Below are 24869 nucleotides of genomic sequence, written 5' to 3'. Positions count from 1 at the left end.
CAAATATGGAAAGTCTGCTCTCTGTTCCCTGGAATGTTGTATGTGCTCAACCAGCTGCCTTCTGCCATGTTGAGCAAATGCTATCTCGCTTAACAGTAAGAATCATGCTGCTCTGAAACTGCACCGGGGGATAAGCAAGGCAGATGAGAGAGGATGAAAAAAGGTGACATACTATTCATGGTTTATCTATTTTAATCTGTCATGGAAGGACAGACCTGATGGAAAAGAGTTGCTGCTTCCCAAGACAAGCAGGTCCCTAGAGCCCAGCTAAGCACTTTTTCCTGTGTATTGTACAATTTCTAAAACATCCTATTTGTTTAAAGCATGGATGAAATTACATCACAGAAAATTCTTACTCATCTTTCACTAAGTTCCCATTAAGGGAGTATGTTTTGATGAAAGTGGGATTATTCACTTGCTTGTCAGGCAGGTACATGCACAGATATATACGCACACATATACATTCATGTGCATCTGCCCGTTCGAAAGGACAATTGGGAAGGCAGCGTGTTCTTCACAGAAACATTGAAAACTTGCAACACAGAAAGAAATTTAATCTGTGCCAGTCAAATAAAGAGCTGTTCAGCCTAATCCCACTTTGCAGCCCTTTCTCCATAGCCCAGTCCGTTACTGCACTTATAAGTGCATATCCTTGCGTGTTAATGCCAGTTAGCCTGGAGTAATCTCTCCCTGTGGCAGAATCGCAGGGAAAAGTGTCAGTGGGAGAGCAGAATAGCATTGCAACTGAGATGAGATGTTGGGGCCTGAGATCAGGTAAAATGGGGGTGTGCTTGACTACAAGTCTCTCCTTCTCTTGGGGTGCAATAGCAAGCCTTGTGTTGAAGCTCCCGCCAGGAAATGGCCTCTTGAAACCTAACAGGTTTTCCAGATAACAACGATCGATTAAAGTTCAGAATTGGCAAAAACTTGTGGCCTTCATATCTAGGGGTCTAGAATGCAAGAGAGAAGAGGTCATGCTTCCGCTATACAAAGGTACAAAGGGATATGGAGCAAAGATTGGTCTATAGCGTTAGGTTGCAGATCAGCCATGGCCTTATTAAACGATGGTACAGACACTAGGCTTAAATGGCCTCTTGAGAGAAATCTGAAACATTCAGCCATCATGGCTGTGCCAATGATCAGTCCAATAAAGCACACTCCTCACCATCTCTTTGTGATGTCTGATTGGATTTTGATTAATTCCAGTGCCAAATTTATTTGTCGTTTCCCATTATTCCAAACAATTGCCATTTTTGTGTTGGCACCTTCAGAAGTGATGGGGGGCTGCAAGCAAGCAAAGAACCAAACCGGGCAGCCTAGAAATAGGCATTTTATGTGGATGATGTTTCAGTGATCTCATGAACAAAGGGTGGGGATTGCTTTCTTCTTATTCATGAGAGCAAGGTGGATTTGAGATGCATGGTCATGTCCCTCTTGCCACGCTCCATCTCAGTTCATGCTTTCCTGCCTTTGTGTGGTAGGAAAAAGGATTCTTACTTGTGAAAGTTATACTATTGTTTCTCCCCTAGAATGTCGCCGAATCCTCTTGGGTTACCGAGCTGCTGTGGATGTTTTTTATTCCCTTCACCGTTTACCAAGTAAGGTAGTAACTGTCGCTAACTATCACTGGGGGTACAGTCGGTAATGTTGGGTGAACCTGCTCGTGTTTGGCTGATTCCTTTTGTAAGATAAGTCTGCCCCCTCCACCCCGTCTCGTATTGGATGCACGCATGCAGCGTCCCATGTTAATGTTGCACACAAGACTATTGGACTCCTTGGGGCCTCGTTGGCTTCGGGATCCTCAGCTGATTACCTAGTTTTTATGATCTGTCCGTGAGTTTTGACAGAGCGGCCTCTTCCTGTGTCCTAACTTTGGTGTAATCAGTCAGCACATAAATAGAAGGATGCCATTTTGGTCATCTAACTCCCTCCAACCGTGTATGACCTCAACTCTATCAGCACCACTATTTTTGCAACTTCACCCCGCTATCCAACAGATCCTAGTCCTACTCCAGTATAAAAATGCTATTTACCCCTAAGCAACTCCCTTCTCTAGGTTTGGGCAGGGTCACGGATGCAGTGGAAAGATGTTGGTCTTGTCCACTAGATCTTGGGTAAAACTGGAGGTTTGCTAACAAATATCAATCGGTAACTCCTCCAGTGAATCTGGTCCATCTAACATTCACACGCAGAGCTAAATTATGTTCAAACCGTTGGCTAGAGAAAAGGGAGTTTGAAATTTTACCTCCCCATTTAATGTTGCAAGCAAATATTCTTTTTGTCTTTAAAAACAAATTGTCCTTAAAAAAATGTAAGTTTGCTATTACTCAACTGGGGTGACCTGGTGGTTTTGATGCTGAGCTGGTAAGCCAGAGGTTCCAAGTTTAAATCCCACAGTGGCATGTTGTGAAACCGACTTGGGGGATGAGGGTGAACTTGCTGCACCATTCATTCAGAACATTGGAAAAGATGTAGTCCATTCAGCTCCTCCAGTCTGTTTTACCAACTCGATGAGATCATGGCTGATCTGCGCATCAACTCCCAATTCCCTCCCATAATGTGTTGCCTTGTGCAAGAAAATGACCATGAAAGCTGCCAGGTTATTGTAAACCCCACCCGTCCCTCCCAACCTGTTCAGTAGTGCCCTTCAGAAAAAGGAACTAGCTCACTCCTACCAAAACTCCAGTCCCACATGCTGCGGTTGACTCTTTTTGGTCTCAACTAGAGCAAGAAATAATACTGCCCTGTCAGAAAGGATTGTCCAAATTATCGAGTGTCAGCTTGACTCAGTAGTAGCACTCGTACCTCCAATCACGGTTATGGGTTCCAGCCCCATGCCAGGACTTGAGCCTGTCGATGCTGCACCCGACACTGGAGTGACAGTGATATACGGCAACATCTTCCCCTTCAAGTGGGTGCAAAAGAGCAAGGCATTCTGGAATCCTGGTCAATGCTCTCCCTCAAACAAACACCCAAAAGCAGATTAACTCGTCGATTGCCTCATTGCTGTTTGTGGGACCTACAAAAGTGCTTAATTGGCTGTAACATCCTGAGGAGTATTCAAATGCAAGTTTTTCCTTTTCCTATTACAGAACTAGTCATCTTGAGTCTCACCTCCACGTCACTCAGTTCTGAGCTTAGGAACTGCAGAAAGTTAAGATGCAAATTTGAAGGATTTTGTTGCTTCTCTGAAGATGAAAAAACGACTGCCTGTAATTTTCTCATTGACATTCTCCTCTTTCCCTTTAACTAAGCCTGGGGTAGCAGATCACCGATGTCAAAAGTCCTTTTGTGTTTCTGCCAATTGGCAATTGATAACTTGAAACTGCCCTTTTCAGTCTGTTGGCAGCTTGCGAGAGAAGTGCAATACCTATCTCTGCTCCATGCTATCCCTGTCATACCTTATTTATTCTGCTGCAAACATCTAACTGATTTTGCCTTAAAAGGTGCAGTGGTCTCTGCGTCAACCAACCCCGGTGACAAAGCATTCAATGCTGTACGCCTGTAAAGAAATTTATCCTAACATTCCTCTTCACTCTCTGGCAATTTCCCCTATCCACAAACTTCATCATTTAAAAATCTCTATTAAGTCTTCTCTGATCCATTAAAAGTATCTTCACTAGTGCCTTCCAACTTTAATTTTCCATCTTGGCATCCTTCAGGTGAAGCTGCACTATATGGCTTACAATAAGTGGCTTAATATCTTTTCTGTAGTTGAGCATCTAAAATACCAGTGCTCAATTCTAATCATGGTCTAATGAATGTTTGATACAGATTTATCATTTATTCTTTGCTCTTGCACTCTTAGATCCAGCATGTTTTGGACCTTTCCTTTATTGCCCTATCTCTCACTTTGGCATGGTAGAACAGTGGTTACAGTGTTGGTCTTGACAGCATTGAGGTCATGAATTCAATTTCAAGATAGCAAGTTGATGAATTTAATTCAATGTACTTTACATTTACCCACATTAAACTGCACTTGTCTGCCTATCGTATCAGTGTTCAGAAGTCACACTTCAACAGTGAGTGTTAGCAGGTTATTTCAGCCATGAGTAGGTAGATAGTGCTTGGAAGTAGGAACCTTGCCTACTTTTGCCCTCTACCAAGACTATAAATGCTATCTTGCTGAGATCATCTAAGGGTTGTTGTCAGTCAAAACTGCTGTTGATCGATCTCACCTAGGCAACACACAAGCTGTCATCAATTTAATCTTGCTTCACAGAACTGTCCAAAGTTACGTTTGGGAATAAGTAGCCTTGTAGGAATACCAGCTATCAATTTATTTTGGGTCAGGAAGCAAGATTGTCTGAATGCAATAGTAGCTGGCTGTGCCTATCCTTATATGCCTGTGTTTTCTGGTTCTTGTAGGTGGCTATCCAGCATGTCCCAAATGGATGACGAACCAGAGGAAGAATTTGCAGCCAGAGTCCAGGAGGTAAGTTGTTTGATAATCAGGACATGCTCCTGGGGCATTAACTCTGAAATATGGACGGCATGATGGCGCAGTGAACCCGGGTTTGATCCCGCCCCCAGGTCACTGTCCGTGTGGAGGTTGTACATTCTCTGCGTGGGTCTCACTCCCACAACCCAAAGATGTGCAGAGTAGGTGGATTGGCCAATCTCATAAGATTTGAAAGGCTCGTTTCACCTATGTGAGAACGTTCATTATTGTTTCAAAGCAGTCGTCTTAAGACCAGATATAGAGCAGTGCATGCAGTCCTGTGGCTTGGGTGCAAATAACTTTGCAGGAATTGCAAGCACTGTGTATTCAGGCCTGTTTTGTGGCACTACGCCTTGAAAGGTAGCTGAAGTTTCTTTTGAGCTTTGCCTCGTGTTGTTTCTCAGATGTTTTCTAACATCATTTAAATTAATTCTGACTTTAACCATAATTATTAAAGCTTTATTCAAAGTGGTGATTTAAATTAATAAGGCCATATAAAACACAAAGCACGGGGTTCATTTCTCCAGAGTGGGGAAGCAATTTGATAAATGGGAGAAGTTCAATGTTAAATCTTGATCAATGGTCTCTATTTTATAAAATGAATTGAGAGGTTTCTGGAGAAGGTGCATAACGATTTACTAGAACAAACTTAGTATCAGGAAAGGTTGAACAAGCAGGGGCTGCTTTCTCTAGAAAAAGAGAAGACTAAGGGTTGACCTGGTAGATGTCTTTAAGTTATGAAGGGTTAGATCAGATACCGGAACTCAGATTCACTAATAAATCCAATCGCAAATTCAGGATACATTTCTTGACTGAGAGTAGTTAGAATATGAAGCTGGCTACCACATGGAGTAGATGATGCATTTTAAGGACACCTAAATAAATACATGAGGGAGAATGTTATGGAAGGATATATGGCAAAGTGTTGAGATTAAGTAGGGAAATGGAGGCCCGTGTGGAGCATACATCTTTTGGGCCGAATGGCCTGCTTCTGATCTGTAAACCCTTTGTGATGCATCATATTCCATATTAAGAAATAATTGAAGAAAATGTGAAAGAATCTCTACTCTTAGCTGGTTGACTGAGGTTGTTTAGAAAACCTCTCTGAAAGTGGATGAGCTGGTTGTGGGCGCTCTAAAGGTGAAGACTGATGTATTCATGTTGCTATAAAGATTGTACATGCAGTTATAAGAACTTGGACTTATGAGCAGCAATAGGCCTGCTCCACATTTCAATAAGATATGGCCGATCTGGTTGTGAAATCAACTTCACCTACCTGTTTGGCCCCCAAAGATACAAAGAAGACAGGAGCAGGAAGAGGCCTTTTGGCCCTTCATCACGATCATGGCTGATCATCCAACTCAGTAGCCTAATCCTGCTTTCTCCCCATAGCCTTTGATCCCATTCTCCCCAAGTGCTCAATCTCGCCGCCTCTTGAATATATTCAATGTTTTCGCATAACTCTCCTTTGACTATCAAAAATCTGACCAACTCTGCCTTGAATAAATTCAATGACCCCACCCTCCACTGTTCCCTGGAGAAGAGTCCCACATATTAGTGGCCCTCAGGGGAAAAAAACATTCTCCTTATCTCCATTTTAAAAGAGAGATCTCTGTAGTGTTCTATGTTCTATGTTCTTATTCTCAAACTGTGTCCCTTAGTTCCAGTCTCTCCCACAAGTGGGAACATCCTCCTGGACTTTCTCCATTTAAGTAACATACTTTTATACTTTTCCTATCAAAATGGTGAAGTTCACATCTTTCTGCATTACACTCCCATCAGTCACATTTTCTGTGTACTCATTTAACCTATCTTTATCCCTTTGCAGACTCTTTACCTCCTCTTGACAACTTGCTTTCCAACTTATCTTGGTGCCATTGCACATTCGGCTACCATACATTGTTCCTTCATCCAAATCATTGATGTAAATTATAAATAATTGTGTCCCCAGCACTGATCCCTGTGGCACTCCACTAGTTACAGCTTGACAACCCAAAAATATCTATTTATCCGTACTCTGTTTCCTGTTAACAATCCTTTATTCATGCTAAGGTCTTACCCCTCGTCCCAAGTACACCACATCTACAAGTTCCCCATTACCCACCTTGCTTGCTGCTTCCTCAGAAAGCTATTTAAACACAGTTTCCCTTTCACAAAGCTATGTTAATTCTGCCTGATCATGGGGAAAAAATAAATAAAAATCGCTTATTGTCACGAGTAGGCTTCAAATGAAGTTACTGTGAAAAGCACCTAGTCGCCACATTCCGCACCTGTCCGGGGAGGCTGGTACGGGAATTGAACCGTGCTGCTGGCCTGCTTGGTCTGCTTTCAAAGCCAGCGATTTAGCCCTGTGCTAAACAGCCCCTTATAGGGTTCTGATTTTCTAAGTATCCTGTTATAACATCCACAATAATGTGTTCTAGCACTTTCCCAATGATAGATGTTTGGCTAACTGGCTTGTAGTTTCCTGCCTTCTAGCTCCTTCCTTTCTTGAATGAAGGTGTTACAATGTCTACTTTCGATCCTCTGGGAACCTTCCAAAATTGAAGGATTTTTTGAGATTATAACCAATGCATCTAATATATCTGCATCTATTATCTTTGCAGCCACTTTTAGGACTCTAGTATATGGCCATCTGCTCCTGGGCACTTGGCAACCTTTGGACCCAATAATTTGCCCAACATATTTTCCCTAGTGATGGTGATTGTTTTAAATTCCTCCCCCCTTTTCATCTCTTGATTTTGAAGTATCTGTGGGAAGCTTTCCTTTTGGACCAAGTAAGGGCAGAAGGCTTCTTTTTAAGTTAGGGTATCATGATTGGCATAGACTTGGAGGACCGAAGGGCCTGTTCCTGTGCTGTACTTTTCTTTGTTCTTCCACAGTGACGACAGACACAATACCTGTATTAGCGCCTCTGCCATTTACTTGTTTTCCATTATAAGAGTCAAAGCTGTCAAGCACGATTGGGAATTTTGCAGATGACACAAAGATTGGCCGAGTAGTGGACAGAGTAGAAAATAGCTACAATCTCCAGAATTATATAATAATAATCTTTATTGTCACGAGTAGGCGAACATTAACACTGCAATGAAGTTACTGTGCAAATCCCCTAGTCGCCACATTCCGGCATCTTTTCGGGTACATAGAGTGAGAATTCAGAATATCCATAGATGGGTTGGTGAAGTGGGCAGTAAAGTGACAGATGGAATTTAACACAGAGAAGTGTGAGGTCATGCATTTCGGAAGGTCAAACAGTTACAGGGAGTACACAATAAATGGGAATGTACTCAGGAGTAGATGAAGTGAGAGATCATGACGTACAAGTGCACAGATCCCTAAAGGCAGCAGTTCAAGTAGACAAGATTGTAAAGAAAGCATATGGAATGCTCTCCTTCGTTGGCAGACATATTGAATATAAAAGTAAACATATAATGATGGAATTGTATAGTACACTGGTGAGGCCACAACTGGAGTATTGTGTGCAGTTCTGGTCACCACTTTACAAGAAGGACACTGTTGCTCTGGAGGGAGTTCAGAGGAGGTTTATAAGAATGTTGCCAGGGCTAGAGGTGTGGCTATGAGGAGAGATTGGATAAGTTGAGGTTATTTTCCTTGGCACAAAGAAGGCTGAGGGGTGCCTTAATTGACGTGTACAAAATTATGAAGGGAAGAGCTAGTGAGCAGAATAAAATTATTTCTCTTGGAGAATTCTATAACCATAGATTCAAGATACGAGACAAGAGGTGTAGACGGGACATGAGAAAGAATGTTTTCACGCAGAGGGTAGTGGGAGTCTGGAATTCACTGCTCAGGTTGGTGGTGGAGGTAGAGACCCTAAACTCTTTTAAAAAGGATCTGGATCTGCACCTTAACTGCTCTAAGCTATAGGGCTATGGACCGGACACAAGAAGGTGGGATGAGAAAGGGCACCTGGTGGTCCTTGGGCTGGCATGGACAAGATGGGTCGAATGGCCTCCTCCTGTGCTGCAACTTTTCAATAGTTCCAAGTCTATCACTTCCTGCCAGTCTTCTCACCATCTCCTCTTTTAGGTCCATTTAACCCTTCATACCTGTCCCACCATTCAATGAGAACATGGCTGATCCGTGGCCTAACTCCATTTACATACCTTTGTCCCCTATCCCATCATATCCTTGGAGGTGTCTAACTCTTGCCGGGAATTGGCTACTCTCTGGTACCTTGCATGAATTTCCAGTCTTCGTTAATGAATATTGGAAGTTTTTTTGACTGGAGGACATGCACGTGCAAGGCCGATCCTGTTATGGCTGAACATCTGCAGCCTTTTGATTGACTATTTTTGAGCCTTTCCTTGCTGCAGGTGAATCCCAGCATCTCAAATGATGCCATGGCTTGAAGTTAACTCATTCCTCACAGACTGAAGATTAAACGTCAGGCTTTCCGGTTTCTTTAACAATGCTAGCTCCTCCTTAACTCTATAATCTTCTCCACTCTACAGTTAGCCCTCCTAGTTCCTCCAATTCTTGACTTTTTGCTCATTCTTCACTTACTGTAATTGGCAAAAGAACTGGAGGCGACATGAGTGATGAAAATAATTTATAGTAAGTTGTTGTGATCTGGAATACAGTGCCTGAACAAGCAGTGGAAGCAGTTTCAGTGGTAACTTTAAATAAAGAATTGGATAAATGCTTGAAGAGGAAAAGAAGTATAGGACTGTGTGGAACAAACAAGGGGGTAAGGCTAATTGGATTGCTCAACACAAGCATTGCAGGCGAAACAACTTCTTTTTGTGTTGTATCAGTCTGTGATTCTATAAATGCAGGCGTGCATTGTCTCGTGTCCGTTTCCTCTTGTTTTGTTCTCTGGATGCAGAGTTGCTTCAATAACAGCATCACTCAGCTCATCATTGCCTTTTTGTCTCCAAATCTTGTTAGCATTTAGCTATGGAACTTGGTGTTGTATCGACTCAGCATACCAAGTCTGACAAAGTGGAATACCTCAAAAGAATGAAGCACATGGCACCGCAAGCGGCCAGCTCAGGTCAGGATTGCATTCTGGCTGCTTGTATTAGTACTCTGTGGCTGTTTTCATGCTGTGGGGAGAAGCTTTTTGTACATAACAAACAGAAGTCAAGTTGTAACAAAATTGCAAAGTCTTCCATTCAACACCCGAGATGTAAACCTGCAGCATTCAAAGTACAATTTGCAAAACACAAGAAAAGAAAATTAATCGGATGTGTAGGAACATAGGAAGAGGAAGAGACCTTTTAGCCTCTTGAGACTGTTCCACAATTAAATGAGATCATGGCTAATCAGTGATCTAACTCCATACACCTTTTGCCCTAGATTTAACATCAAACATTGACCTAGCATCATCATTCCTTTACGGAAGAGCTCCACCTTCAGTATCAACAGAACGGTTAATGAACAGAACTCTAACCTGGCTGTACCTGTTGACCCCTGGTAGAAGCAGTCTCGATGGGTCACATGGTCTACTGTTCCTATTCCTTCTTCTGACTCCAGTTGTAGTTAATGCTTTCTTGACCATCATTTTATCCAATATTGAGCAACTATTCAAATCTGCACTCGACCACATCCCTCAAACCCTTTAGGGCAGCATGATAGCACAATGGTTAGTACAGTAGCACAGCTCCAGGGTCCCAGGTTCGATTCCCAGTTTGGGACACCGTCTGTGCGGAATCTGCACGTTCTCCCCGTATCTGCGTGGGTTTCCACCGGGTGCTCCGATTTCCTCCCACAGTCCAAAGCTGTGCAGGTTAGGTGGATTGGCCATGCTAAATTGCCCTTAGTGTCCAAAAAGGTTAGGTGGGGTTACTAGGTTATGGGGTAGAGGGGTGGGCTTAAGTAGGGTGCTTTTTCCGAGGGCTGGTGCAGACTCGATGGACCGAATGGCCGCCTTCTACTGTACATTCTATGATAAACACACTGTCCCCGTCAAGTATCCAACCATATTCCAAGGTCTGTGCACCTTGTCACCTCCCGTAACTTTGTTGTCTTTCCAAGACCATGGAAAAGTACCTAACCTGGGATGCATCCTGACTGGCAGAGACTGTGGCCCTAGTGCATTATTCCTCCTTGATCACCCAGTCTTCATCTACAGGGGCTGATCCAGTTGTCCAGCTTAGTGGGACTGCCTTTGTTTGCTTCCATTCTTATTAACCTGATCATAACCTTGGCATCCTGGTGAATGGCTGTTCTTGGTTGACTAATAATCCTCTTATTTGCATAAGTGCTGCCATTGATGCTTTTATACCTTTCTGTGACATAATGCTGTCAGACCGCTCGATTTGCATCCAGTTTTGGATGATTTGCAAGTTCCTGTAACTGAAAACTGAAGCCAGTACTGTGGCTCTGGAGTCACATGTAGGTAAGAACAGCAGAGTTTCTGCCTCAAAGGACAGTAATGAACCAGATGGGCTTTTACAACAGTCGACAATGACTTTTCATTAATTCCAGATTTTTATTGAATTCAAATTTCACCGTGTACCGTGGAGGGATTCCAACTCGGGTCCCTAGAGCATTATTCTGGGTCTCTGGAATACTAGTCCAGTGACAATTGTTAGACGTATTCAATGCTGTGGGATGAAGAGGCAAAAGTTCTGCTCCTTTTTCATCAAACCACTTTTATTTGTTCCAACTGACTCTGCACAGAACTCTGCACATCACTTGATCCAGAGGCCACTTGAAGCCCCTTTACATATCAGTGTCAATCATTGAACACTTAACATAAATGAGACAACTAATTGCAATGTCTCTTAACCCATTACTTAACAACAATACCACGAGGCTGCCGTCTCCCCTCTCCAGCCACTTTTCCAGAATATTTGCAGCCTCTGCACTCTGTCCAGCCATGAGATGAGGTTCTAACCCCATATCCTGTCATCAGTAAAGGCTGACTGCTACACACCTCCCGCGATAATCCCTGTCTCCGCCACATCAGCTGCTGAGAATTTGAATTGTACATTTTTCTTGCCTTCAGGCTCATTTTCTTCCATTCCTCTCTCGCGAGATTCCCTATTCTCCACCCTCCATGAGTCACACAGTAAATCTACTGGAGGTCCGAAGGGCCTGGTCCTATGCTGTATTGTACTGCCCAGATCTTATTCTGAGCTGTCACAGTCACCCACCACCAGTCCTCTAACACTTCCAATTTTAAATTCTCATCCTCGTGTCCTACAGCCTCCTTCCCTTTGACACTGGGGCTACAGTAACGGTGGTAATGCCACTGGACTATAATCCAAGGGAATGAGTTCAAATTCCACTACGGCAACTGGGACAATTCAGATGAATTAATCTGGAATAAAAGTCGTAATGGTGACCATGGAACTACTGTTGTAAAAACCCACGTGGTTCACTCGCCCTTTAGAAAGGAAATCTGCCATAATTACCCAGTTTAATATGACGGCAGACCCACATTAATATGGTTCACACTCAAGTGCCCTGTGAAATGTCCTCGCAAGCTGTATAGGAATGCACAATACATGTTGGCCTTGCCAGTGATGCCCATAAAGCTTCAATGAATAAAAAAAAACTTGCAGCATTCATCCACCAACCATATGCCAAATAGAAAAGGTAACTTCAGCTGCAGGATCCCATTGATCACAAGTGCATTTGGGGATAGGCAACAAATGCTGGCCTAACCAGTGAAGCCCCCACCCCATAAAAATTAATCTTTAAAATACTCTTGAGAGCCCTCTCTACAAAACCACTCCTTCCACCAGTTTTTTGGTGGGGATTCCTCGGACTGAGGTCCTTGTTCCCGAATGGAGCTCCTGCCTTGGGCTAGGTTAAAGGCAACACAAAGGTGGCATTAGCAGTAGCTTGATGTTGTTATGGGAGGGGTGTTTTCAGAACCCCAAAATGTATCATGGAGTTCAACCAACCCCCACCTTTAATGGATTGTTGCTTTTGAAGCACACGGCTTGTTCCCCAGGTGTAGTATTACAATTATGGACATGTGGTTTTTAAAACAAAACCATGTTTATTCCATGAACTCAAATTAACCTTTTAAATAAACATTGGATCTCTTAACACCCCTTACTTCAAAGATAACCCTGAAAATAATACAACACTACTCAATCCTGCAAACTGATCCTTCACACATCCAAAAGACTTAACAAATCCTTCAAACAGAAGCACATTAGATTGATATTCAATACTGAGACCTTTTTACAATTCAGATTTCACCAAAGGATTAAGAGATAGTCCTTCATGGCAGAGATCACCAGCAATGCGGCTCACAGCCACACCCAAGCTTTCTTCAAACTGAAACTAAAACTCCCAAAACTAACCTCAAAATGGCCGAACTGAGCTCAGCTCCACCCACTCTCTGACATCACTTTTCTTAAAGGTACATTGCTTAAACATCCATTTCTTAAAGGTACTCACATGATTCCTCCACCCCAAAAAAAGAAATAAACCATCAACATCAAGATGGTTTCATTTTTAACCTTGCACCATCAATTAAGAAATGCACACAGTAAAAATACTTTTCATTTCTTTTCCACCCTCCTGGATTTCTTTTTTAATCTGAGGTACACTCTCTTTACTGTCTCCCATCAGATCACCTTTACCACTTGAGTATTTCTCATGTCCCCAGTTTCTATCCCTCACCGGCTGAAACTGATGTCGGAAACCAATCTTTGATTTATGAACTAATTCATGATCATCTGCCATTTGAAATGAAAATCGCTTATTGTCACGAGTAGGCTTCAATGAAGTTACTGTGAAAAGCCCCTAGTCGCCACATTCCGGCGCCTGTCCGGGGAGGCTGGTACGGGAATCGAACCGTGCTGCTGGCCTGCTTGGTCTGCTTTATAAGCCAGCGATTTAGCCTTGTGAGCTAAACCAGCCCATTCCTGCTGCTAATCTCGCAGTTTTAACCCTCTGTTCTTCCACATGCGTTCTCACTACATCAGGAATTAAATTTTTAAACTCCTTCAAAAGTATAATTTCTCTGAGAGCTTCAAATGTTTGGTCTATTTTCAAAGCCCTTATCCGCCTATCAAAATGACTCTGTTTGATCCTTTCAAACTCTATGTATGTTTGACCACATTCTTTCCTTAAATTTCTAAACCCTTGTCTGTAAGCTTCAGGCACTAGCTCGTATGCATTTAAGATGGATTTCTTCACCTCCTCATACGTTCCAGATACCTCCTCCGGTAGTGATGCAAACACTTCACAAGCTCTACCTACCAGCTTTGTTTGAATCAGTAACACCCATATGTCATGTGGCCATTTCATTTGTTTAGCTACCTTCTCAAATGAAATGAAAAAGGCTTCCACTTCCTTGTCAAACTGTGGCAATGCTTGGACATATTTAAATAGATCCCCGCCATGCCTCTGACTTTGATGCTCTTTCTCACTATCCTCATCACTATCATCCAACTGTATGTTTCCCTTTACATCTGCCAATTTTAACTGACTGTCTTGTTTCATGGCCATTTTCTGAAGTTCAAACTCTCTCTCTTTATCTTTTTCCCTGACCTGTATCTCGCTATCTCTTTCTTTTTGTTCTACTCGGGCTATTCTTTCTTTTCTCCTTTCTTCTCTCTCCTTTTCTTTTTCCTCTCTCTCTTTCATATTCAGGCCGCTTTAATTCTTTCTAATTGTTCCATTTGTTTAATTTGCAACTGCATTTTTGCTATTTCCAATGAGTCAAACTGTATCTAAGGCAACATTAAATGCTTAGCCACCACCATAATTACCTCATCCTTTCGCATTTTGTCAGGTAATATTAACAGCAATGTTTTTGCCAAATCTAACAGTCTGCTTTTAGTCTCTGTCCGTAAGGTACTGCGTGTGACAGTCTCCACCCCCAAAAACTTCTGAGCCTCTGAAAGAGCCATTGTCGACAATACACTTAAAACTAAAATACCACTCTGGAAAAGCAACAATCCTTCACTGTCTTTAAGTTCACAAAAGCCAATGCAATAGATAGACTTTCATCCCGGACGAGCCCGCAATTGTTATGGGAGAGGTGTTTTCAGAACCCCAAAATGTATCATGGAGTTCAACCAACCCCCACCTTTAATGGATTGTTGCTTTTGAAGCACGCGGCTTGTTCCCCAGGTGTAGTATTACAATTATGGACATGTGGTTTTTAAAACAAAACCATGTTTATTCCATGAACTCAAATTAACCTTTTAAATAAACATTGGATCTCTTAACACCCCTTACTTCAAAGATAACCCTGAAAATAATACAACACTACTCAATCCTGCAAACTGATCCTTTACACATCCAAAAGACTTAACAAATCCTTCAAACAGAAGCACATTAGATTGATATTCAATACTGAGACCTTTTTACAATTCCGATTTCACCAAAGGATTAAGAGATAGTCCTTCATGGCAGAGATCACCAGCAATGCGGCTCACAGCCACACCCAAGCTTTCTTCAAACTGAAACTAAAACTCCCAAAACTAACCTCAAAATGGCCGAACTGAGCTCAGCTCCACCCACTCTCTGACATCACTTTTCTTAAAGGTACATTGCTTAAACATCCATTTCTTAAAGGTACTCTCACATGACAATGAAAATAATTTTAGATTTTTCCACACGGAAAATCCTAAGAGGCTAGACGTATGGGTGCTGAGAAAGGCGGTGTGTGAGGTGACTTGGGGCAGTGGGGGGTGAGAACTAAAGTTGGCAGCGCTCTGATCATTTTGTTTCAACAGCCAACAGCCAGCCTTCTGGAAATCGAGCTCGGACCTTCCTCCCGGGCCTCAGCATCAGCAGTTTGTCTGCAGAGGATGTTCGGATCTCTGGAATGGCAAAGCAAGTCAAAGAGGTGCTGCCTCACGTTCCACTCAATGCCATTCAGATGGACCTAGGTAGGACGCCAGTTTTTTTTTCCCCTTAAATTGTTTTCCATTTTTCTCATCCCCATGTTAATTTTCCCATCTTTTACGTACACTTAATAGCGGGGAGCTTGCACTCATAATAATCTTTATTTTTTTTTTTTAAATTTAGATTACCCAATTATTTTTTCTATTAAGGGGCAATTTAGCGTGGCCAATCCACCTACTCTGCACATTTTTTTGGGTTGTGGGGGCGAAACCCACGCAGACACGGGGAGAATGTGCAAACTCCACACGGACAGTGACCCAGAGCCGGGATCGAACCTGGGACCTCAGCGCCGTGAGGCAGTTGTGCTAACCACTAGGCCACCGTGCTGCCCATAATAATCTTTATTAATGTCACACGTAGGCTTCCATCAACACTGCAATGAAGTTACTGTGAAAAGCCCCTAGTCGCCACATTCTGGCACCTGTTCGGGTACACTGAGGGAGAATTCAGAATGCCCAATTCACCTAACAAGCACATTTTTCGGGACTTGTGGGAGGAAACTGGAGCACCCGGAGGAAACCCACACGGACACAGGGAGAACGTGCAGACTCCGCACAGACAGTGACCCAAGCTGGGAATCGAACCCGGGACCCTGGCGCTGTGAAGCAACAGTGCTAACCACTGTGCTACCGTGCAGCTGATTATTGCTATTATTGTTTAAGACCACTAACATTTCATTGGTGATTTGTTGTCTTTCCACTCAATTTACCTCTCCCTTACCTGGCCCCTACTCAGGTTGTGTGTGACCATCAACAACTGTTGGTCTGGTACCTCACCCACATGATAGTTTTTCATGTTCATTCTTCAAATTGGCAGCCAGAAAGTTTAATATCAATTAAACGGCATTTGGAATGAAAAGCTGGCATCGGTAATGGTGACCATGAAACTACCAGATTGCTGTTAAGAACCCTTCTGGTTCTATAATGCTCTCGAGGCAAGAAGATCTGCTGTGCTTACCCCGTCTGGCTTGTATGTGACTCCAGACCTAAAGCAATGGAGTTGACTCTGAACTACCCTCCTAAATGGTACAGCAGAGCAAGCAGTTTTATTCAAGGCAAAATCTCCTTCGCAAAAGCAACCGGGGATTGGCAATAATGGTGGCCCAGCAATGTCATCATCCTGTGAATGAGTTTTTAAAAATGGTGCTGTACACATGCATTTTTTTATTTTACTGACCAGAAATCATTCATTTTGTTTGTTTGCTGTTTTAGTGTATTGAGGCCAGTGGTGGCCCCAATCAGTAACTGTTTCAAAAATGACCTGACACACAAGGCTCTTACAGTTTATTATGCAGTGTGCCCACCTCTCAAACATCAGCAGGGCTTGTTACTGACTCTCTGACAGTAATAGTTTTTCTTAAGGATGAAGTTTTTAATCGTCAGCTATGTCCTAGCAAACAGCACTCTCACTTCTGAGTCAGATTATAGGTTCAAACCAACTGCAGAGACTGGGCGCGTGACCAGGCTGACATTCCAGTGCAGTACTCGGGGAGTGCCATCTTAAATGAGACCTTACACCGGGAGAGATCATGTCTGCCTATTCAGGTCAAACAGCACGGTAGCACAAGTGGATAGCGCTGTGGCTTCACAGCGCCAGCGTCCCAGGTTCGATTCCCTGCTGGCTGTCTGTCTGTGGAGTCTGCACGTTCTCCCCGTGTCTGCGTGGGTTTCCTCCGGGTGCTCCGGTTTCCTCCCACAGTCCAAAGACGTGCAGGTTAGGTGGTTTGGCCATGATAAATTGCCCTTCGTGACCAAAAAGGTTAGATGGGGTTATTGGGTTACGTGGATAGGGTGGAAGTGAGGGTTTAAGTGGGTCGGTGCAGACTCGATGGGCCGAATGACCTCCTTCTGCACTGTATGTTCTATGTTCTATCCCAGGATACTGTTTCAAAGAAGAGCACTGGAGTTCTCCCTTGTGTCTCAGCCAATGTTTAGCCCTCAACCAACGTGAAAAAAAAGAACAGATATCTGTCATCGTCACATTGCTGTTTGTGGCCCTTTCTGTGCGCAGATGAGCTGTTGCGTTTCATACATTGCAATAAATGCTTCATCACTGTCAAACACTTTGGCATGGCCAGAGGTTGGGAACGGCATATTATAAGTTCAAGGCTTTCTTTAATGTATTGTGATCCTTCTCGTGTCTGGACGTGCTGTAATGTTTGAGCCATTGCTTTAAAATGTGGATGATCCACTTGAAAATGCACATATTTCTCATTGCCCTGTTTCTGCCATTGGAGGGCACTGTAACCTTTACAAAGCTGCCAATGTGTAGTGTGAAAATCAACAGAAAGGAGCGACTCCTTCTTTATGCCTCAGAAGTTGCACAGGGGCTTTGCTCACTGCAAGTGCTCTTCAGATCTGCTTCTCTGGCTGCAATATTTGAAGTGGTCGCAGGGAACAGAGACCTGAGAGATTTTGTGCGCAAATGTTTGAAGATGGTAGGAGAGATTAACAAAGCAGTCACTGCGCTGAGGACCCAGGTTCGAATCACGGCCCTGCGTCACTCTCCGCATGGAGTTTGCACATTCTCCCTGTGTCTGCGTGGGTTTCACCCCCACAACCCAAAGATGTGCAGGTTAGGTGGATTGGCCACACTAAATTGCCTCTTAATTGGAAAAAAATTAATTGGGTCCTCTAAATTTATTTTTAAGAAGCAGTCACTAAAGCATACGGGATCCTGGGCTTTGTAAGTAGAGGCATAGGGTAAATATCCGAGGAGTTTATGGTAAACTTGCATAAAGCACTTGTTCAGGGCCCGTTAGAGTATCACATCCAATTTTTGGACCATTCGTTTTAGGACGGGGTGAAGACTTTTGAGCGTGCAGAATAGATTTGCTAGAATGGTTCCAAAGATTGAGGGATTATAACTAACAAAAGTAATTTATATTCATACAGCTCCTTTCACATAATAATAAAAGCAATTTACTGTGGATGCTGGACTCTGAAACCAAAGAGAAAATGCTGGAAAATCTCAGCAGGTCTGGCAGCATCTGTAGGGAGAGAAAAGAGCTAACGTTTCAAGTCCAGGTGACCCTTTGTCAAAGCGAAAGACAGAGAAAGTGGGAAATATTTATACTGTGGAGTGAGAATCATCTATTATTCTCACACTCCACAGTGTAAATATTTCCTACTTTCTCTGTCTTTAGCTTTGACAAAGGGTCACCTGGACTCGAAACGTTAGCTCTTTTCCCTCCCTACAGATGCTGCCAGACCTGCTGAGATTTTCCAGCATTTTCTCTTTTGTTTCACAGAGTAATGTATTCCAAGGTGTTTAAGGCAATGCTATTTTAAAAAAGAAACAAAGCCACATGGAAAGCAGTAAGTTTTAAGAAGGTGAGTGTTTTAGGGACGAAATTCCAGAGCTTGGGTCCTTGACAGCAGATTGTATGGCAACCAATAAGGATGTTAAGCGGCAGAATTGGAAGGACACACAGATCGACGCTGAGATTACAGAGATGGGGATAAAAATGTTAAAATCGAAACTTAACTGAACCAGAGCCCAATGTCAATTTTGCCAAGGGCAATTAGGGTTGGGAAATAAATGCTGGCCTAGCCAGTGACGCCCATACCTCGTGAATTAAAAAATAAAAAGAACAGGGTGGGGATGGCGATGGATGAACAGGACTTGGTGTGGGTCAGGTAACAGGCAGCAGAATTTTAGATGAACTCAGGTGGGTGATGGGAGTCCGCACAGGAGTCCATTAAAATATGATCATTGCATAAAGTCCGAAGGTGAAAGAAGACTGATGTCATCAAAGTAGTTCTTCACTGACGGGTGTCAGTTTGTATCTTCAAAGCCTGAGTGAAAGTCTGGTGGGTTAGATTACTCACTCTTTACAGAACTCGGCCCTCTTTGTTCTCTTGTTTTAAGTTGGATGAAGGTTGTATAGATTAAAATTCTACATATATAAAACAAAAAAGAGTGGCTAAGGTAAATATTGGTCCTTTAGAGGATGAGAAGGGACTTTTAATAATGGGAGATGAAGAAATGGCTGAGGAACTGTTCAGGTTTTTTTGGGTCGGTCTTCAGCGGTAGACACAAATAACATGCCAGCGACTGATAGAAATGAGGCTATGACAGGTGAGGACCTTGAGAGGATTGTTATCACTAAGGAGCTAGTGATGGGCAAGCTAATAGGGCTAAAGGTAGACAAGTCTCCTGGCCCTGATGGAATGCATCCCAGAGTGCTAAAAGAGATGGCTAGGGAAATTGCAAATGCACTAGTGATGATTTACCAAAATTCACTAGACTCTGGGTGGTCCCGGTGGATTGGAAATTAGCAAACGTGACACCATTGTTTAAAAAAGGAGGTAGGCAGAGAGCGGGTAATTATAGACCAGTGAGCTTAACTTCAGTAGTAGGGAAGATGCTGGAATCTATCATCAAGGAAGAAATAGCGAGGCATCTGGATAGGAATTGTCCCATTGGGCAGATGCAGCATGGGTTCATAAAGGGCAGGTCATGCCTAACTAATTTAGTGGCATTTTTTGAAGACATTACCAGCGCAGTAGATAACGGGGAGCCAATGGATGTGGTATATCTGGATTTCCAGAAAGCCTTTGACAAGGTGCCACACAAAAGGTTGCTGCATAAGATAAAGATGCATGGCATTAAGGCTAAAATAGTAGCATGGGTAGAGGATTGGTTAATTAATAGAAAGCAAAGAGTGGGGATTAATGGGTGTTTCTCTGGTTGGCAATCAGTAGCTAGTGGTGTCCCTCAGGGATCAGTGTTGGGCCCACAATTGTTCACAATTTACAGAGATGATTTGGAGTTGGGGACCACGGGCAATGTGTCCAAGTTTGCAGATGACACTAAGATGAGTGGTAAAGCGAAAAGTGCAGAGGATGCTGGAAGTCTGCAGAGGGATTTGGATAGGTTAAGTGAATGGGCTAGGATCTGGCAGATGGAATACAATGTTGACAAATGTGAGGTTATCCATTTTGGTAGGAATAACAGCAAATGGGATTATTATTTAAATGATAAAATATTAAAGCATGCTGCTGTGCAGAGAGACCTGGGTGTGCTGATGCATGAGTCGCAAAAAATTGGTTTACAGTTGATTAAGAAGGCGAATGGAACTTTGTCCTTTATTGCTAGAGGGATGGAGTTTAAGACTAGGGAGGTTATGCTGCAATTGTATAAGGTGTTAGTGAGGCCACACCTGGAGTATTGTGTTCAGTTTTGGTCTCCTTACTTGAGAAAGGACGTACTGGGACTGGAGGGTGTGCAGAGGAGATTCACTAGGTTAATCCCAGAGCTGAAGGGGTTGGATTACGAGGAGAGGTTGAGTAGACTGGGACTGTACTCGTTGGAATTTAGAAGGATGAGGGGCGATCTTATAGAAACATATAAAATTATGAAGGGAATTGATAGGATCGATGATGTTTCCACTGGCGGGAGAAAGCAGAACTAGAGGGCATAGCCTCAAAATAAGGGGAAGTAGATTTAGGACTGAGTTGAGGAGGAACTTCTTCACCCAAACGGTTGTGACTCTATGGAATTCCTTGCTCAGTGAAGCAGTAGAGGCTCCTTCATTAAATGTTTTTAAGATAAAGATAGATAGTTTTTTGAAGAATAAAAGGATTAAGGGTTATGATGTTCGGGCCGGAAAGTGGATCTGAGTCCACAAAAGATCAGCCATGATCTCATTGAATGGCGGAGCAGGCTCGAGGGGCCAGATGGCCTACTCCTCCTAGTTCTTATGTTCTTAAATGAAGGGTGAGGGTGAGCAATCCTTCTCCAGTTTATAACCTGGATGAATGAAGATAAATGCTTACTTTAAAGAGCATTCCATGTTTTAGCTAACATTTCAGTACACAACTGAGGGAGTACTGCGCTGTTGAATGTGTCTTTAAACCGTGGCCCCCAATTGGCCTCTTGGGTGGTTATAAAAAATCCCATTGAATTTATTTTGAAGGTGAGCAGAATGTGTTTTTTCATGGTGTCCATGCTGGTATAGACTAAAATAAATCTCTTTATATGGTTAATCTTACTATTTGTGGGAGCTTGCTGTGCTCAAATTGTTGCAGTTTCTCCATTACAACATTAACTGCACTTTAGAAATACTTCAAAGACTGTAAAGTGCTTTGGCATGACCTGAGGTGTTATATAAATGCAAGTTCATTATATTTCTGTCTTGGTAAATTGGGAATTGTATCAGTGTATTCTTTACAAGCTAACTCTTGATCTGGTGCTGTTTTTTATGTAGCTTTTTGAGTGTTGGCTGGGCGTTGAGCCACCAGTCTACATGGTCCAAAGCTTGTCCATTGACCTTGCTTTCCTCTTCACTTGCTCAGTAATAACAAAATGTGTTGACACGACCATCACAAACCTGCTGGAAGGGAGAGTGCAATTCACCCCAGAAGAAGTGTCGGTCAGTCCCTCCAGCATATCTTTGTCAAGTAAGCCTCATCTGGCCTCCAGCAAATTGGTCACCTCGCTGAAGAAGGCACCAAAGGATGCACCTAATGCCAAGGTAAACATCAGTGCTACATCTATCCACTTTAAACTAGCAGCCTCCTGATTGCACCCCACCCTCGTGTCTTAGTCAGTATTCAAGTAAGCTTGCTGGAGTGGTCTGGCAGGAAGGCCCTTTAAATGATGTCTTTGAATAACTCGTACCTTTGATTGGATCCTCTATTATATAAATGCCGCTTGTCAGGAGCATGTATAAGTATAAAAGCAAGGGATTGAAAGCTTGCATTTCTCTTTCTTGGGCTCATCTATCCAAGACCTGTGTATGATCCTTTTCGTGGGATCCCTCCATCATTTTGTTAGTCTATGATCAGCTTTTAAGAAATCCAGAATCCCATTCTTCCCCATGCATCCACTGAAATCCAAAGCAGCTCCAATCCAAGCTGAGCTTTCAGTCATCTGTTTTAATATCATCTTATGAATCAAATTCCATTTACCACTTTTCCACCTACTGAACCAAACTATTGATATCATTCTGGAGTCGACAGCCATCCTCTTCACTATCAACTACACGGCCAATTTTTGTGTCATCTGAAAATTCCCCTGTCATGCCTCCCACATTTAAGTCTAAATCATTCATATATACAGCAAAACGCAAGGATCCCAACACTGAGTCCTGCAGAGCACCACTGGCCACCGTTTTCCATTCTCAAAAACATCCATCCACCTCCTTTGCCTCCTGTCACAGCCAATTTTGGATCTAACTCTCCACCTTTCCCTCTATCCCATGGGATCGCATTTTTCTGACCAGTGTGCCATGTGGGATCTCGTCAGATGCCTTACTCAAATCCATGTGGACAAACTGCACTGCATCAATCCTCCCTGCTACTTACTCAAAACAATTGATTAAGTTAGGAAGACATAATCTTCCCCTAAAAAAAACATGCTTTCCAATCAATGCTGTTCTAAGTGACAGTTTAACCAGGCTCTCAGAATGGATTCCAATAATTTTCCCCTCTTATTGGATGACAGAACAAGCTTGACATATATGATTTACTCCTGCTTCTATTTCTTGGGCAAGTTGGTTGTATTTTAAGCTGCAACTGGTGCTGTGCAATGGCTGAATTTGGAAAAGAGCAGCATAGACTTTTCGAGCAAGAAAATCTCTTGTGGTAGCTGGAGTTCAATCCACAACCATCAGGGCCATGTATCTATGAGAGGCAGAATGGTCATTCTGGTTTTAATGGTATATTTATGTCCTCTTTTCAAAGCCTGTTTCCAAAACAAGATTTGAGAAATCACCAGTTGACAGACACCTGTCCCTACAGGAAAGGAAAGATGCCCTATATGCCTATGCAAGGAGGTCAGTACCAATTTATAAAGTACAATCGCTTTTGCTCGCTTAATCACACTTTTCTCGCTATTTGAGGTGGCTCGTGGAATGGGTAGGCCTTCTCAAATGGTAACATTCAAAGTCCAACTGAATCGTACTCCTGCCTCATGGCGCCGAGGACCCGGGTTCGATCCCGGCCCCGAGTCACTGTCCACGTGGAGTTTGCACGTCCTCCCAGTGTCTGCGTGGGTCTTATGCCCACAACCCAAAGACGCTGAATTGCCCTTATTGGAAAAAAAAGAATTGGGTACTCAAAAATGGTCCAACTGAATCTGCAGCAAGCAAAGTAATGCATGTACTTGCACAAACTTTATTTATGACACACTTGTCTTAAAAAGCCAATGTCCGTCTCTCTCCTCTGCCCCAGTATCTTGGGCATTAGAGAGCGTGTTTAATTGCTTTACACTTCACACCACAGCCATTCTGCTGGTCTCTGGAAGATCTGTAGTCTGCTTCTGTATTGTCCCCTCCTGGCACCTGGAGCCAGGTTTCAGCTGGTTTGTTCTGTGCGCCCCAGTCTGGGGTAAGGTAACGGAACCTTAACAGGGTGTTAGCTACTGGTTGCACAGCAGAATCTGCCAGGAATAGTCTCAGTACATTGCGTACATGGTACTTTTGCCATTGACCAGCTACGGGAAGGAACAAAGTCTGGCATTAGTTGCTGGACATAGAATACCGGTTGTGGAAGTGATGCAGAGTCGCGTGCACATAACATACAGTTTGAATTGCCCGACAACTGACATCCTGTGAACAAATAAATACATTTTAAAACCCCTAGAGATGAGGAATGTTAGCTAACCTTCCAGGCTGACACTGTGAATTGCAACTGTTTGTCCCAAGTCCCTGCGTTGTTCTTGTGTAATCTCTGACCACCTTCTCCCTTCCCAAAGCAGACGATACATAGAGAAGCATGAATTACAGCCACAGACTGAAGAGAGCCAGACCGAACAGCCTTGAGTTCTACCGCAGGACCTGACACTTGAGACATCACCCGGCATTTTCGTTCGTGGCTCTGTGTAAATGGCACCTGAACAATTATATTTTTCTTTCGTTTTTTTTGTTTGAAACATGTTCTACAATAATATGGGTCTGATTTTTAAGATGTTTTATGGGCAAACTTTACAAATAAAATAACCAAGGGGTTGGGGGGGGGGCGCGGGGTGGGGGGAGGGGGGTGGAGAGTGCAGAGTGGTCTGCATGGCAATCATGCATGTTCATATATTGGATATTTCTAATATTCTGCAAAGAGATTGTGTCCCTTTTTTTGGAAGTCTTTATAAAGATGTTACAACTGATTTCTTTCCTCCCTTCACTGTGATGTGTTTAATGAAAGGCTTATTTTTTTTTTTTTGTTGCATGCTTCTAGTCTTTTTGCAATCATACAGCGGATGTAAAACAGAGAGGGCAGCGAAGAGGTGTTTAGTCAAAGCTGAAGTATGGCCACAAGCCAATTCATGAGCCTGCAGATTCTCAACAGTCTTGCTCTGCTTGTTGCTGCTCTCTCAGTCAAATTGGCATGGAGTCACTGTCCTGCTGCAGTCTCCCTACCGAGGGGCACATTGTAAACTAGAACGCCAAGGTCCTTTGGTTCATGACATCTTCATACCTGGCCTTGGTTGTGTGGATTGGAACAGCAGTAACTCGTGAAAAAATGAATATGAAAATCGATTATTGTCACAAGTAGGCTTCAAATGAAATTACTGTGAAAAGCCCCTAGTGGCCACATTCCGGCGCCTGTTCGGGGAGGCTGGTACGGGAATTGAACCGTGC

The 24869-nt window shown here is 43.1% G+C and overlaps 1 protein-coding gene across 3 annotated transcripts in view; it reads left to right on the top strand.

Annotated features, from left to right (window-relative positions):
• The window catches only part of aup1 (AUP1 lipid droplet regulating VLDL assembly factor), a 46371-nt gene extending 22112 nt beyond the window's left edge, over positions 1-24259 (top strand). For 2 of the 3 annotated variants that reach the window (XM_038793180.1, XM_038793182.1), the window contains exons 6-12: positions 1530-1603; positions 4369-4435; positions 9353-9458; positions 15118-15273; positions 21589-21767; positions 22978-23069; positions 23993-24259. In XM_038793180.1, coding sequence (XP_038649108.1) covers positions 1530-1603; positions 4369-4435; positions 9353-9458; positions 15118-15273; positions 21589-21767; positions 22978-23069; positions 23993-24056 — 738 coding nt within the window. In that variant the 3' untranslated portion in view covers positions 24057-24259. The remainder of the gene's footprint in view (positions 1-1529; positions 1604-4368; positions 4436-9352; positions 9459-15117; positions 15274-21588; positions 21768-22977; positions 23070-23992) is intronic. The other variant, XM_038793181.1, reaches the window with a different exon arrangement.
• The last annotated feature ends 610 nt before the right edge of the window (positions 24260-24869 follow it).

The sequence above is a fragment of the Scyliorhinus canicula genome, chromosome 3, assembly GCF_902713615.1.
Source record: "Scyliorhinus canicula chromosome 3, sScyCan1.1, whole genome shotgun sequence".
In the NCBI taxonomy this organism is placed as follows: domain Eukaryota; kingdom Metazoa; phylum Chordata; class Chondrichthyes; order Carcharhiniformes; family Scyliorhinidae; genus Scyliorhinus; species Scyliorhinus canicula.
The sequence above is the reverse complement of the archived record's forward strand: the minus strand, read 5'-3'. Positions and strand labels throughout refer to the sequence as shown.